Genomic DNA, 15564 nt, shown 5'->3' with positions numbered 1-15564 from the left:
GAGAAAATCCAGCAAGATGACTATAACGTCTGTAAAGCACTGAGCACAGTGCCCAGTGGCTAGTAGCCACTCGGGACAGGCTAGGTCCTATACTTCTCTTCCCCCTCCAGGCTGCAAGGTGAGGCAAAGAGTCACTTGACCTCCTAGCTCCACCCCTTCTCTTCGCATATTCTGTGGGGCCCTGGAAGCTATTGCTGCTGGAACTTAGCAACTGGGTAGGTCAGAGAAAGTGGGGCAGGTATTAGAACTGGTGCTTGGGATCCTACCCAGTACTAACACGTTTCTCTCTGTGGCACATATTTATCCAGTTGCGGAACCTAAACGCCTCAGAGAGGCTCTTGCCTCCTGCCTCTCACTCCTCTCCCACACTCTTGACATTCCATCTCACAGTGGCTCCTGGTCCGACTACTTCTCATTCCTTTCTGCTGCTGTCCAACAGTATGTCTTTGCTCCAGCCCCCCTCAGCTCATGCAGTGTTACACAGCCTTCCTCCATGCTGGCTGCCAGGATAATCTTTCTAAACCAACCTGACCATGTCACTTCCCTACTTAAAATCTCCTATTTTCAGGACTGAGTGTCAACTACTCAGCTTGTCATTGATCCAACAAGTATGGGGGCTGGGGGACGTACTTTATGCCTAAGCGTTCTTATGGGCACAAAGATACAGCAGTGCACCGAGCACAGCGAAAGCCCTGCCCACACGGAGGGGGCTTACATTCTAGGGGCCCTTCACAGTCTGGACCCCAGCATCCCTTTACAGCCTTATCTCCCCGCAACTCGCTTCCAGCCCACCTCCCTCTCACACGCCGGGCACTCTGGTCTCTTCTCCTGCCAAGCCTGCCCACGCTCCCCATGTTAGACTAGTCCCCTCCTCTCAGATCCCTCCATTCCCCCTGCCGCGCCGCTGCAAGACCTAGGGCTCCCCGGCAAACTGAGGCCCCTCTTCCTGCCAACTAAAGCCCCGTGGCCCCTCCCCTGCCCCTCGGGGATTGTGAGCTAACAGCCGAGGGTGGGTGGTGAGAGGCTTGGGACGGCGCGGCTCTCCCTCTCCTGGGCTGGCCCCTCTCCACCGCCCAGGAAGCGGGGAAGGAGTGCGGGCCCCCACCCCATCTAAGAATGTCTGGTCCCCAGGTAAGCAGCCGCAGCGTCGCACGCGCCCCCCCCCCAGGGTGCTGTCGGCGACCACGGCCCTGGGGGGAAGGAGCTGTTCCGAAGCGCGGGCGCCCAGCCCCGGCTCCGTCTGGCTCCGTCTCTTCCATCTTTTCGCCTGGGCGTCGTCGCCATCGCTGTTGTCCAGGACCGACGCGGCACAGCCGGCAGGGGAGGGGCGAGGAGGGGAGCGCCGGTGTCTCCAGCTCGGACAGACCGGCGTCGGGAGGAGGCCGGCTCCCTGTCGGGCTGTTGGCCTCTAGGGTGGCGGGATGGATTGGGGGCGGCCAGTGGGGGGCGGGGCGTTTCTAACTCGAGGGGCTGTGCGCGTGGCTCACCGCCCGCGGGGGAGCGCCGCCTGGGGCCTTCTCGCTCCAACGCTGCGCGGGTTTCCAGGCAAGGCACCGACTTCGCCACGCCTTGCCTCTCCTGAGAAATCGCCGGGTCCCACGCCACTCTCCTCTCTTCTTCCGCTAGCAGCCCCAGCGTCGGACATTTCTGCTCGCTCACCTCGTTCTCCTCACTCACCAGTCTCATGGCTGGTTTCCTTTTCTTCAGCCTCTCCCCTCGAGACCACCCTCCACCCCCAACCCACATCTGATCAAGACACCCCCTTACCAAATAAACATCACTGCCCGCCCAGCGGCAAGGCAAGGTCACAGCAGCTATCACAACTGCGACCTCCCTGCCGGCTTTGCCTCCCGGCAGCCCTGTCTCCCTGAGACCCAGCCTCCTCATTGGGCTTGCGCCCTTGCAATTTCCTTTGCCAGGAAGCACCCCCCTTTGTTTATGCCCGGAGACCCTCCGTAAATATCACATTGGCCAAGCCTTCCCCTGCCCCCACCCCAGACTTAGTCTTCCCTGGACACCCTCAGCAACCGGACATCCCCTTGTCCAACCAGAGTTGCCACACTGCCGTCACCGTCCCTACACACATCTGCCTCCCCTACCAGACTCCCAGCCTCCTGAGGGTGCCCAGAACACACAGGCCTGGCGCACAGCAGGCATCGGCAAATAAAGCTCATAAACGTTGGGTAGATGCTGGGTGTGCTGAGGGGCTGGATTGTTCACTTATGAAGGCTGCTCACAGGACAGACTAGACAGGCTTGGAGTGATGCCGTGCAGGGAGAGGATCTCGGGCAAGCACCAGAGTGCTCTATTAATTTAACAATCATTGAACAACTTCTGTTGTCAGGCCTCATGCCGGGCACAGGGGACCTCGGTCGGCACTCAAGTTCCTTCCCCTGTAGTACAGAAGGAAGACCACATAGGCGGTGCCAATACAGAGTGCCAAGTGTCACGCGGCGAGCACAAGCAGATGTGGCAGTGCAGAGGAGGAGCAGCTCAAGACTTGAGGGGGTGTCAGGCTTCCCAAAGAGGCCCACCACCCAACCCAAGACCAGAGCGGGGCAGAGAAGGGGTCATGGGGCGATGGAGAGAGGAGGCTGAGAGTCGAGCAGGCTTCGTCACGAAGGGCTTGCATACCACATGAAGGAGCTGGACTCCATCCTGAGGGTGTTGGGGAGCCACTGATGGCTTCCGAGGAGCCGGGGAGTGACGTGAGCTAGTCTTGCAGGCCACTGCTGGGCAAGGCCTCAGCTCTGACCCCCTCCTCTGAGACGCCTCCTCTGAGCCCCCTGACAGGCGGGGCCCCTCTTCTGTGCTCCTTCAGCAGCCTTGTCACCTCCTCTTTTGTGCAGGGTTGAATGCCTCTGCCAGACTGAGCTTTTTGAGAGATGAGACCAGGTCTTAATCTTCTCTGTCCCAAGACCAAGTGCTGAATGAATGGATTTTTCCTTTTTTCTCTAAATTTCAACAGCTCTTACTCTCAGCTCCACATCCTTCCATACCTGGGGCCTGTGCTGCAAACGGCTTTTAATTGGGAAAGAGGAGGCCCAGTTCCAATCCCAGCTCCACCATTTGCTGGAACAAGTTGCTTAACTGTTCTGAAACCTCAGTTTCCCCATTGTTAAGATGAGTTACCACCATGAACTGTCTGTAAGTCTCCACAGGCATGCATGAGTCTTGTTTTCCTGAACAGACTGTAAATTCCATGGTCCAGGCAGGGACCAAGGGCTTTCCCCAGCACCTTGCTCAGTCTGAGCTTACAACGAATACTACGATCAGTCCTGTTGGTTGGTAGACAGCAGAGTACACAGGAAAGAACACTTACGGTGAAGTTGGAAGTCTTGTTCTGCCACTTCCAGTGTGACCTTGAACAAGGTTCTTCCCCTCTCTGAGTCTTCTTTGCCTTACCTGGCAGACCTCACAGGGCCATTGGAAACCACAGAGGTGAAAGTGCTTTGTGAATGAAAGAGATACTATAGTAGACAATTAATTGCACATTAATTAAAAAAAAAACCAGGGACTTCACTGGTGGCTCAGTGGTTGAGAGTCCGCCTGCGGATGCAGGGGATGCGGGTTCGTGCCCCGGTCCGGGAAGATCCCACATGCCGCGGAGCGGCTGGGCGCGTGAGCCATGGCCGCTGAGCCTGCGCGTCCGGAGCCTGTGCTCCGCAACGGGAGAGGCCACAACAGTGAGAGGCCCACGTACCACAAAAGAAAAAAAACCAAAAAACCAAACCATGTAGTAGTATAGATGAGGTGTGTCTCGTACTTGGTGGACACACCCCAGGTATCTGCTGACTGCCTCTGAGATGCTGGGATGCTGCTCTTCCAGGTGCAGACTAGGCTGGAACAGAGGTGCTTGGTCTTGCTCGGGTCAGCCCTGAGACTCAAGACAGACCAGGAGGGAAGGGTTGATAGGGAGGGAGCAGGCATCCAATCCTTTGCCCCCCTCCCATCCCAGATTTCTCGGACTAGCATTGCTTCCCTGTCTTAGGTTTTGAGGGGACCTGGCATGACAAGGTCTCAGGAGTCCCAGTGGCTTTGGCATTGTAGCTACTGATACCCTTGGTGAATGAAGCTGGCCTATGGGAGCAGTTAGCTCCACCGTGCTGCCTGATAAACTCCCAGCCCCAAATTCCAAGTCCGGCCCCCTCTCAGCCTCTGACATACTGGTGGCAGTATTTATGGGAAAGGACCATGATTTGTCTTAGCTCTTGCCCAGACCAGAAGGGCCTGGGGCTGTACAGAGGGGCTGTATGGAGGCAGAGTCTCAGCTTCCTCACCTCGAAAATGAGTGGGGATTAAATGAGAAAACACCTTGGAACTTGTACATTTTACTCACGTGCAGGATTGCTATTTGTGGGTAGTGTGTTTACAACCAGTGGGGCCTCCCTGTTTCAGAGAACGCTGGGGCTCTTTCTCCAAAAGAAAGTTTCACAGACAGTGTATGTGTAAGGAGTGCACATGTTTGGTCTTAGAGCGAAAACGGACACAGAGAGACTGAAAATGGCCAGGGCCAGCTGATTCCCTGCTGCTGAGAGAGGCTGAGGGAAGGGAGGAGGCCTGGGCAGGGCCTACTCCTGCACGGGGAGGCCGTAGCTGCCCAGACTGGCCATCCGAGCTCCCTCATTGCCCGCACAAACCTCCTACCCCACAAACCTCCTGCTGCTGAGATTATGCCCCCTTTAAGAAGCACCAGATTTAGAATCAAACAGGAGGGATTGGGCTTCCCTGGTGGCGCAGTGGTTGAGAGCCCTCCTGCCGATGCATGGCACGCGGGTTCGTGCCCCAGTCCAGGAAGATCCCACATGCCGCGGAGCAGCTGGGCCCGTGAGTCATGGCCGCTGAGCCTGCGCGTCCGGAGCTTGTGCTCCACAACAGGAGAGGCCACAACAGTGAGAGGCCCGCGTACCGAAAATAAATAAATAAATAAATAAAACAGGAGGGATTGATTCTCCTCACCTAATGTGTGACTTTGAGCAAATACCTCCATTTCTCAGGACCTCAGTTCCCTCATTCATGAAACGGGGAGAATTATAGCACCATCTCCTAAGGTTGTCAGGATCAGAAGAGAGAACGTGGTGGGAGTGCCATGTGAATTATTTAGCGCTGTCCATATTCATTTTCTGTTGCTCATCTCTTCCCCTGTTAACACTTGGGGCACCTCAGCCACAGCCCTGTCTTTCTGAGGGAGTGAGCGTGGCCTCCAGGACAAAGGAGCCTGAGTCTGCAGCGGGCCCTTTGTGCTTCCTTCCCTTCAGGTGGCCTCTCTCCCCCTGGGCCACTCCTGGGGGTGAGGGGGTTACCCCTTCCCAGTGTTTTTGTTCCTGTGGGGCTCACTCCAAAGTATTAAAAGTAGCTTTATAATTAAAAAAAAAAAAAGGAGGGCTCATTTATGATAAAGGTCTCTATGACAAGGGCTCATCTCTCAGATGGGGGAAGGGCGCATACCCCTTGGACCCTGGGCCATGGGAGTGCCAGGAGGGTCAGCATATGGGCTAGAGGGAGGTCTGTGCTGTAGGGCAAGGGGTGTAGTCATAGAGGGGTGGAAGCTATGGTCGTGCTGGTTCACTCACTTTGCTATTGAACTTCCCCAGGCGCGCTCATCTTCAGCACCTTTGTCTTACCTCCTGGGTCTCCTCCAACTACCAATATGAAACCATGTTGGGAGGGCGCAGCTCTGGGATGAGGTCTAGGGGAACAGGAGCTACTGGGTCCCTGGGAACCTCTTTTGGGACTCTTTGACCTTGACAACCCCTTGTCCCTCTCCCCTGGGCCCCAGGTCAGCACACCAGTTTCTTCCTGACCAAAGAGCAGAGCCACGCCCAGATGAATGAATTTTCCTGGAAGGATGTTGCCAGTGCCTTGTCCGTGGCCAACATGATCCTGGGGCTCTTATCCATCTTCTGCAGTTTCTGCAAGTAGGTCTGGGGCCCAGCAAGCTCTTAGCCAAGAGCTGGAGCCAATGGCATGAGGGAAGGAGTGAGGAGTCTAGAGAGCCAAGCTCTGAGGCGTACAGATCAACTGGGGGCAGGAGAGAGTGCAGTAGGTTGGGAGTCAAGGGGTCAAGATCCTGGCCTCAGTTCTACCACCAGCCTGATATGTGACCTTAGCTAGGTCATATCCTGAGCCTCAGTTTCTCCATCTTTAAAACAAGCAGCTCACACTATGATCTCTATAGTTCCTTCCAGCTATGTCAATCTAGAATGGTTTTATGAGAAAATCAAGAGATTTTGAGATTTCTGTTCTGGTAGCCTTTGCACAATCCTTGGGTAGGCAGGCGACCATTAAATTTTTTTGATTGTTAAATTAGAGCATATGATCCGGCAGAATATTTGAAATTAGCACTGTTCTGGAAACTCTGAGACATGTATATGGCCCCCCCCAAAAAGCTGTAGGCAAATTATGTTTCTATAAATTGAATCATATTTCAATGGCTTTGGGAAATCAGCTCTTTAAAGATAAGTCCTTTATAATGCAAATAACATACTCCTAATCTGTTTGATTCTTTATAACCATGACCAAGTGACTTCTCTGGATCTGTTTCTCAACCATAAAATAAGAGGATTTTACCTGATTATGTTTAAGTTCCCTTCCAGTTTGAAAATTATATGATTCTCTAAGTCTGGGTTTTTGGGGTCTCATAAAGTGGGGCATACCTGCAGCAGAAAATCGCTGTCTTCTTAGTTCAACCTAATCTTCTAGGAGTGTAGTTTTTATGCCATAATAGTGGGCCCAATTCCCTTTAGACACATAGGTATGGGTCTAAACAAAGGAAATACTAAGGTTGTTTGGGGACAGCTGAGGTCTGGGGTCAGGCTCTCTGTTTGCTTCTGCTGGGCCACCCAAGCATTGCAGTCAGGGTGTCAACTTGCGTATGGCCTCCTAGGGCAGTTTGGTCTGAGATTGTGGTAGCTGATTTCAGGAGTCTGGGAGCATGTGCTGGAAAGAAACATAGAATCCTTGAATGTAGGGTCTGAAAGGTATCTTAGAAGTCATTCAGAGCATCAAAATACATGAGACAAAAACTGATATAACTACAAGCAGAAACTGATGACTGTATTATCATAGTTGGATATTTCTATACCCCTTTATCAGTAATTGATAGATCCAGCAGGCAGAAAATCAGTAAGGATATAGTTGAATTGAACAGCACCATCAATCCACTGGATCTAATTGATATTTATAGCATACTTCATCCAACAGTAGCAGAATACACATTCTTCTCACGATCACCAAGATAGACCACATTCTGGTCTGTAAGACATACCTTAACAAATTAAAAAAAATAGAAATCATACAAAGTATGCTCTGAGGCCATATGGAGTTAAACTAGAAATTAATAACAGAAAAATAACTAGAAAATTCTGAAATAAATGGAGGTTAAACAACTCACTTCTAAATAATACATAGATAAAAAAGGAGTCTCAAGAGAAATTTTAAAAAAATATTTTGAACTAAAAGAATGTGAAAATACAACTTATCATAATTTGTGAGATGCAGTAAATGCAGTACTTAGAGGGAAATTTATAGCATTGAATGCATATATTAGAAAAGAAATCTGCTCTGTAAAAGACCACATCAAGAGAACTAGAAGACAAGCCACACACTGGGAGAAAATATTTGCAAAAATACATCCAATAAAGAACTACAGTCCAAAATATACAAAGCTTTACGCTCATCAATAAGAAAACAACCCAATTAAAAAAGGGCCAAAGACCTTAACAGACATCTCACCAAAGAAGATATCCAGATGGCATTTAAACATATGAAGAGATACTCCACATCATATATCATCAGGGAAATGCAAATTAAATGGCAATGAGATACCACCATACACCTATTAGAAGGACCAGAATCCAGAACACTGATAGCAACAAATGTTGCTGAGGATGTGGAGCAACAAGAACCCTCATTCATTGCTGGTGGGAATGCAAAATGGTACAGCTACTTTGGAAGACAGTTTGGTGGTTTCCTACAAAACTAAACATACTCTTACCATATAATCCAGCAATCACACTCCTTGGTATTTACCCAAATGAATTGAAAACTACGTTCAAAACCTGTACTTGGATGTTTATGATGTTTTATTCATAATAGCCAAATCTTGGAAGCAACAAAGATGTCCTTCAGTAGATGAATGGATAAATTGTGGTACATCCAGACAATGGAATATCATTCAGTGTTAAAAAGAAATGAGCTATCAAGCCCTAAGAAGACATGGAGGAACATTAAATGCATATTATTAAGTGAAAGAAGCCAATCCCAAAAGGCTACATATTATATGACTCCAACTATATGACATTCTGGAAAAGACAATATGTGTCCAAAAATATGGAGACAATAAAAAGATCAGTAGTTTCCAGAGGGGTTTAGGAAGACATAAATAGGAATATTGTGAACAGCTCTATGTCCACAAACTTCATAGCCTAGATGAAACAGACCAACTCCATAGAAGATACAAGCTACCAAAACTCACCCTAGGAGAAACAGATAATCTAAATAGGCCTATACTTATTAAATAAATAATTTGGTACAAACACTTCATTTTATAGATGGAGGAACAGAGACCTAGGAAGGAGGAATGATTTATCTGAGATGGTTGTAGAGGCTGGACTAAGGCCTAGGACCCCCCTTGCCACTGAATGTGCCTGGAATTTAGAACTGAAAGGGACCTTGGTGATTAGCGAGGGGGTTGAGAGCACCCCTTTAAGACTGTGGGTTGAGAATGAGTATGGAAGGGATGTAGATATGTGTGAGGGTGTGTGTGTGTGTGTGTGTGTGTGTGTGTGTGTGTGTGTGTGTGTGTGTAAAGCAGCACATATCAGAAAGGATGTGAGTGTGGGGAACACGTAGGGGTGTGTGTATGTATGCTAGCGTAGGAAGCATATAGCGGGAGGGGGGTGGAGTCCAGTGGAGACTGTGAAAGAGCCGCCCTTTGGGGCCTGCTGGCCTGCATTTTAGGAAGTCCCCCTGTGCCTCCTGGATGCTTTTGGTCAGCTTTCTATTAGACATGGCTATCGGGGCAATGACCAGACACCTCAACATCTGCTCCACATCAGGTGAGTCCAGGCCTCAGACTCATAATCCCTGACCCCAGGAGCACCCATTCAGGTCAGCTTCTCCATCCTCTGAAATACAGCAGGCTTCCTTGAGTCACCACTCCTGTTCACATCCCTCTGAGTGTAGCAGAAGCAGCCCTTGAATAGGAGTTTGTGAGCCCCACAGTCTAGATCTAGCTCCTCTGCTGGTTCGCTTATTGATCGCTGGCTGTCTTTGTCCTGGCCTTCAGTGGGCTTATCTGCCCCATCTCTCTCTTCAGGGTGGATCTGGGAGTGGGAGTGGTGGTTGTGGTCACGGGGGAGTGGGGAAATGAAAAATTACCCCAAGCAGAGCTGCTGGTTTAAAATATGACAAAATATTTCCATGCAAGATTTTGCTTGAAAAAAAAGGGTTCCACAGCTTATCGATACGTTCCCAATTGTGGTCCAACCCTTGCGTGTTAAAGGATGGGAAAACTAAGACCTAGACAGGGAAAGACTTGCCTAAGGCCATGTGGTCAGTTTGAGGCAGAGCCAGAAGGAGATCCTAGTCTTTGATCAACAGGCCCCCCTGGGGAGCAGCTGTTGCCCTCTGGCCCCTCAGGGACCTGACAAACAGGATCCCGCTTGTCCTCACTCCAGCTCCCCCACTAGAAGGGACTAAAGTATAAGACATATGAGTGTAAGTTCTTCTAACCTTGGCCTTCTGGAACAGGAGCCAAGCTGAATGACTTTGCTGTCTTCACCACCTTTGGCCTGGCCTCAGCCCTGCTTCTAGGCATGGATGGGCCTCTGAATGGCTTCCTGGCCATCATCTATGTGTTGGCTATTTCAGTCCGCCTCTGTTTCTATTCAGCTGGTGAGTGGAAGCCAGCCTTATGGCTGAGGGTAGGGAACCATGGAGGGGAGAAGCTGTTGGATGCCGGAAGCGTGAGGTGCAGTAATTGACTCCTTTCCTTCCTTTTACGGAGACCCCCTTCCTTCCTTCTCCCCTGCTCTAGGCCCACTGGAGACTGAAGGCTGCATTGGCAGAGACCTGTTCTAGGGGGCGGGAACCAGCTGTGCCTTTTTCTTGTAGTGTGACCTTTGGCTGGAGCATATGAATTCACAGACTCTAGAACTAGAGGTCATACTCCAGTTTCCCATAACAGATGGAGAAACTGAACTCTGGTGAGGGTAATTACCTTGCCTAAGTTCACAACGCAAGGGACTGCAGATGCAGACAGAAAGATCTCAAAGGACCCCTCTACAGAGGCTTCCTAGGGGCCAAGGCATAGGCCTGGTCCTAGCTGCCTGCTCTACCTTGAGGATCCAGTGCAAAACCCCCACAGCATCTCTAAATAACTAAGTGCTTTCTGGCTGGCCACTGCCCTGGGATTAGGGGATTTGGAATGTGGGGCAGGGAAGACCCAAAGAGAGAAGGGCTTCCTCTGGTGGGTGCTTTAGAGCAGTGAAGCCAACCCCATCTTTTCTTTCCCTGCAGGCGTTCCCTTCACATACAAGGGTCTACCCTGCCCCTATGCTTCCTGTGTTTTGGCCTCCACCTCCCTCCTGACCAAAGGCAACACATTCATTCTCTCTTGCATGGCCACATTCATGATTCTATTCATGATGGACGAGAGCTACTACCCACATGACGAAATCCTGGAGTCTGAGAACTGGAAAAAAATGGTCTATCTGGGAGGTGAGTGAAAATACTGCTCTTAAATGTCACTAGTGATCATTTATTGTCACTGCTGCTCATTGCTACCCTGTACCTCGTCCCCACATTCCCCCTCTGTTTCACCCTGCTTTACTTTTCTCCATAGAATTTATCATCACCTGATGTGTATTTACTTGTTTGTTGTCTATACACACTAAACCTGCCCACCCCCCCATAGAAGATTCTTTTTTATTTGTGCTATAATTCCTAGTACCTAGGATTGTGCCAATCACATAGTAGATGCTCAATAAATATTTGTTGGATGTCACTAAGTTCAATAGAAATTTAGGGAACACTGACCATATGTGAGGTGCTAGGAATCAAATCGGTAAACCAGACAAATACTTCCTGCCTCAGGATTTACAGTCCGATAGGGGAGACAGACACCAAACAAATCATGGCAGAAATAACTAAAAATATATAGTTTTGATGTGCTGTGAAACTATAGGGTGCTCTCAGAGGGCATCAGAGGGTGACCTAATTTAGACTGGAATGCCTTAAGGATGGGAAAGGATCCTTAAGGAAGTGACATTTAAACGAAATCTGGGTTAAAGTGGTCAAAAGGTAAAAACTCCAGTTACAAGACAAGTTCTGGGCATGTAATGTACAGCATGGTGGCTACAGTTAACAATACTGTATTGGCTTTTTGAAAGTTGCTAAGAGAGTAGATCTTAAAAGTTCTCATCACAGGGAAATAATGTGTAACTATGTGAGGTGATGGATATTAAGTAAATTTATTATGGTTATCATGTTGCAATATATACAAGTATCAAACCGTTGTTGTTACACTTTGGACTAATAACTATGCTATATGTCAATGATATCTCAATAAAACTGGAAAAAAATTTAAAATACATGAAAGCTGCAAGATGATTGGCCCAGTGGTGGGAAGGATGGTTCAGAAAAGGAAACAATTTTTGAATGCTCTGAGGCAAGAACAGCTGGACGCATTAGTGCACCAGTGTGGCTGGACTTGCTGAGAGAGGGCTTGTGACAGACTGAGGCCAGCGAAGTGAGCAGACTGGGCAGGATTGGGGATTGGATCCTGTAGGCAAATGACAAGCCTTTGAAGGGATTTCTGAGCCACAGTTTTAAACGATCACTTGGACTGTAATGAAGAGAATAGATTGTAGGAGACTAAGAATAGAAGTAGGAAAACCAGCTTTTTGTCAGATGAGAGGTGATGGTTGCAGTGGAGATGAAGAGATTTGGCATAAATGTCAAAGTGACATAGTTAATTCATATGAATTGCATTTCCATCAAAGTATTACCACAGTCAGGTTGGTAGGGATTTCAGTTGACATTTGTAATTGAGTTTGATACGGTAACACAGGGACAAAGTTGGTTTGGTCAACTTTGAAGCATGCAAAGCTAAACTCACCTGTCATCTAAACTGGCCCTGTGTGGGGCTAGCTTCTGCTATTAAATCTCACATTGTTACTTGTTCTCCAGACTTCTGCAACAAAGTTAAAGGGGAAGAATAACATCTCACGTTTGTAGTACTTCCATAAATTTCCTTCACACATTACCCACTCAATCTCATTATGACAGAGGGTGAGAGGCATCATTATTCCTCTCTTAAGGTAATAAACAGGCTTTTAAAAGTTAGGTGACTTGCCCAAGGTCACACTGCTGATAAGTGGCAAAGTATGGACTTTTCTAAATCCATGTCTTGGGACTTCAAATCCCATGTTCATTCTACTACATCACAGCGGTATCCATTACAGGATCACTCATGCATTTCCATTCCAGAGGAGGCAGGACAACCAACAAATCTGTATTCCGGGGGGTAATAACCAACTGTCCTAGGCAGTCAGAATATTATAAGTGTCAGTGTAGGGAACTGTTCACTATTCAAGTTTCCAGGCCCACCTTGCAAGCAGGCCTTTCTAAGGATAGCAGTCTCAGGCCTGCTATGTTAATTCTTTTCTGCATGCATAAAATATTTTATTGACCCTTATCTCATGTTAAACTTGAAACAATTAGGAATATTTTTTTTTCTTTGTTTTTTTTTTCTAACAAGAGATCTGGGCAACTCAGATTTATTCTTGGCTAAGACTGACTTCTGATCTGAATTTGATAAAATGGAGCCTGAGATTGCATTAGATTGTAATTGTCTAGTTACACAGGGACAAACTCTGCAAAGGCAGGGATCACGTGTCATTGGTTTTAGTGTCTTAGGCTCTGTGAGTGAAAACTGAAGGCCAAGGCTTCCCTGGTGGCACAGTGGTTGAGAGTCTGCCTGCCGATGCAGGGGACACGAGTTCGTGCCCTGGTCCGGGAAGATCCCACATGCCGCGGAGCGGCTGGGCCCGGGAGCCGTGGCGGCTGAGCCTGCGTGTCCGGAGCCTGTGCTCCGCAACGGGAGAGGCCACAACAGTGAGAGGGCTGCGTACAGCAAAAAAACCCCAAAAAACTGAAGGCTGGAAAGATGGGAATGGGAAGTACAGGGTGGAAAATACACATCAGACAGCTTCATAAAAATTGAGTGTTTGCCTTTTTTCTTCCAGGTGTCATCATGGTGTTTTTGTCACCATTGTCACTAACTGCTTTTTACTGCCTGATGTGGTCACTCTCCTACATCTTCTTTCCAGATGCTCTGTGGCACAAGGCAGCACGTCTTAAGCAGCAGCACCGAAGACACTAAACAGCCTTACGCACTCCCGCTGGCCTCTGTGGGGTTTCTGCCAGCATGTTGGGCCAAGCCTCGCCTTACCCTTACTAAATGTTTCCTTGTCCCTACGTTGTGTATGTGCTAGATACATGTTGCCTTGAACAGCAACCCACAGTAGGGCCAGCGGCCTATATACTTCTTCCTCTTTATTCAGGGTTCTTAATCTCTTGGGGACGAGTTGTTTATGTCATACAGAACAGAATTTTTTCCAAGATAAATTTGGGCTGGGCTTGAGTTCCATCCCTGTTACCAGCTGGGTGAACTTGTGCACTCAGGTTAGTCCCTTGGAAATGAGTGAAACCTTTCAGAGTTGGTCTAGCCTCCACCTTGGTCCTGCCTGAATGTGATTACTCCAGTGGTGAGGTGGGGCTTACTAACGCGTTCCTTAAATTTACAGACTCTGGCTCTGTAGCGCGGAGCTGATAGCAGCCAATCACATTGCCCAATTTGTGTGTAGGATTTTGTAACTTAAAATTCCATATTTCCACAATCAAAGCTTCTGCCTTTTGCTTTGTTTAGAGATTAGACACATTGGCATCCTGAGGGCATCGTCTGGTCTCCAGGATCTCAGTATGTGTTCTTTTCCTAAGCTCTAAAATACTAAACTCTAGATATTCAAAGGGCACTTCATATTCTAAAATCCAAATTGAATAGAAATAAAATTATATGCAGCCCTAAAGCGGCACCTCACAAAGAACTCAGGCCCACTGAAAGCCATGCCCCCGGCACTGCCTCTGGACTTTCCATCTCCAGATGGTGAACCAGATTATTGGCTTAGTTCCGCCCCTTCCTCAACTAGGGCACCAGAGCACCTTTACCTCGGGTCTGACTTCTTTTGCTTTTCTTTTCTTTTTTTTTTTTTTTTTTTTTGCGCTATGCGGGCCTCTCACTGTTGTGGCCTCTCCCGTTGCGGAGCACAGGCTCCAGATGCGCAGCCTCAGCGGCCATGGCTCACAGGCCCAGCCGCTGTGTGGCATGTGGGATCTTCCCGGACCGGGGCACGAACCCGTGTCCCCTGCGTCGGCAGGCGGACTCTCAACCACTGCGCCACCAGGGAAGCCCGGATCTAACTTCTTGAAGTTTGCAGAACAAAGTGTATGGCAAATATGCATTAAATCTAAAATTAAATGAAAAATAAAAGTCCAATGAAGTCCACATTGCTATTTGACTCTAAAGGAACAGACAGCACCCTCCTCTTCTCCACAGCTTTCTGTTTGTATCTGTTACACCATTTGTATTTTTTTCATGGTTAGATGAATATGTCTGTTTCCCACTAGACTTTAAGCTCCTTGAGTTTACATTTTCATATTTCTGCTGCCTGCCACAGTGCCCCACGCTCAAAAACATTTACTTTGTTGATGAATTGATTTGGTTGTGCATTCTAGTGAGTTATATACAAGGTTACTATAATGTAGTAAGACTCTTACAAATATACATGGGCTCAGACATTTTAGTGTGATGTCCTTCAATGCTGAACCCTCATTTCACTGATGCTATCCTTCATCAAAATATTTTAGGAACTCCAGGTCGAGAAATGTCTTCACATAAGCTCTTAGAGGCCAGCACCTAGCACAGTGCCTGGACATAGTAGGTACTCAAAAAATACTTATTTTACTCTGAACCAACCAAATTTAGTCCAAAAACCTAATATTCAATATTAGCCAATGATGTCCTCTTTTTTTTTTTTTTTTTTTTGCGGTACGCGGGCCTCTCACTGTTGTGGCCTCTCCCGTTGTGGAGCACGGCTCCGGACACGCAGGCTCAGCGGCCATGGCTCACGGGCCCAGCCGCTCCACGGCATGTGGGATCTTCCCGGACGGGGGCATGAACCCGTGTCCCCTGCATCGGCAGGCAGACTCTCAACCACTGCGCCACCAGGGAAGCCCGTGATGTCCTCTTCTTAAACCAAAACCACATTAGCTATCAGATTTGGCCTCAAATGATTTTTGGCTATATCTAAAACTTGAACTACATTCAAAGGAAAAAGATGCAATTCTGAAAGAGGATTTCCATGTCCATTTTGAGCCATAGCAGCAGAGCTAAAATAAATATGTAGACTTCCAAGAGGACTGCTTTGAACGGGAAAATACACATTTGATTGTATAAATTGTACTTTGTTTATAACAATAATAATCATACTACATTGCCTC

General features: G+C 48.3%; 1 protein-coding gene across 1 annotated transcript; it reads left to right on the top strand.

Moving 5' to 3' along the window:
* The first annotated feature begins 1006 nt into the window (after positions 1–1006).
* Positions 1007–15063, top strand: TMEM269 (transmembrane protein 269). The gene is made up of 6 exons (XM_049712180.1): positions 1007–1131; positions 5780–5918; positions 8962–9059; positions 9754–9897; positions 10522–10722; positions 13251–15063. Exons 2-6 carry the CDS (start codon positions 5827–5829, stop codon positions 13385–13387), a joined length of 672 nt encoding a protein of 223 aa, XP_049568137.1. The 5' UTR covers positions 1007–1131; positions 5780–5826; the 3' UTR covers positions 13388–15063.
* The last annotated feature ends 501 nt before the right edge of the window (positions 15064–15564 follow it).

Source organism: Orcinus orca, chromosome 1 (genome assembly GCF_937001465.1).
Source record: "Orcinus orca chromosome 1, mOrcOrc1.1, whole genome shotgun sequence".
Classification (NCBI taxonomy): domain Eukaryota; kingdom Metazoa; phylum Chordata; class Mammalia; order Artiodactyla; family Delphinidae; genus Orcinus; species Orcinus orca.
Note: the sequence above shows the minus strand (reverse complement) of the source record. Positions and strands in the feature narration are given on the sequence as shown.

Coding starts and splice junctions, on each gene's coding strand:
- TMEM269 (XM_049712180.1), top strand. CDS start 5,827: ATGAATGAATTTTCCTGGAAGGATGTTGCCAGTGCCTTGTCCGTGGCC. Junction 5,919..8,961: donor ATCTTCTGCAGTTTCTGCAA/GTAGGTCTGGGG, acceptor CCTGCATTTTAG/GAAGTCCCCCTGTGCCTCCT. Junction 9,898..10,521: donor CCTCTGTTTCTATTCAGCTG/GTGAGTGGAAGC, acceptor CTTTCCCTGCAG/GCGTTCCCTTCACATACAAG.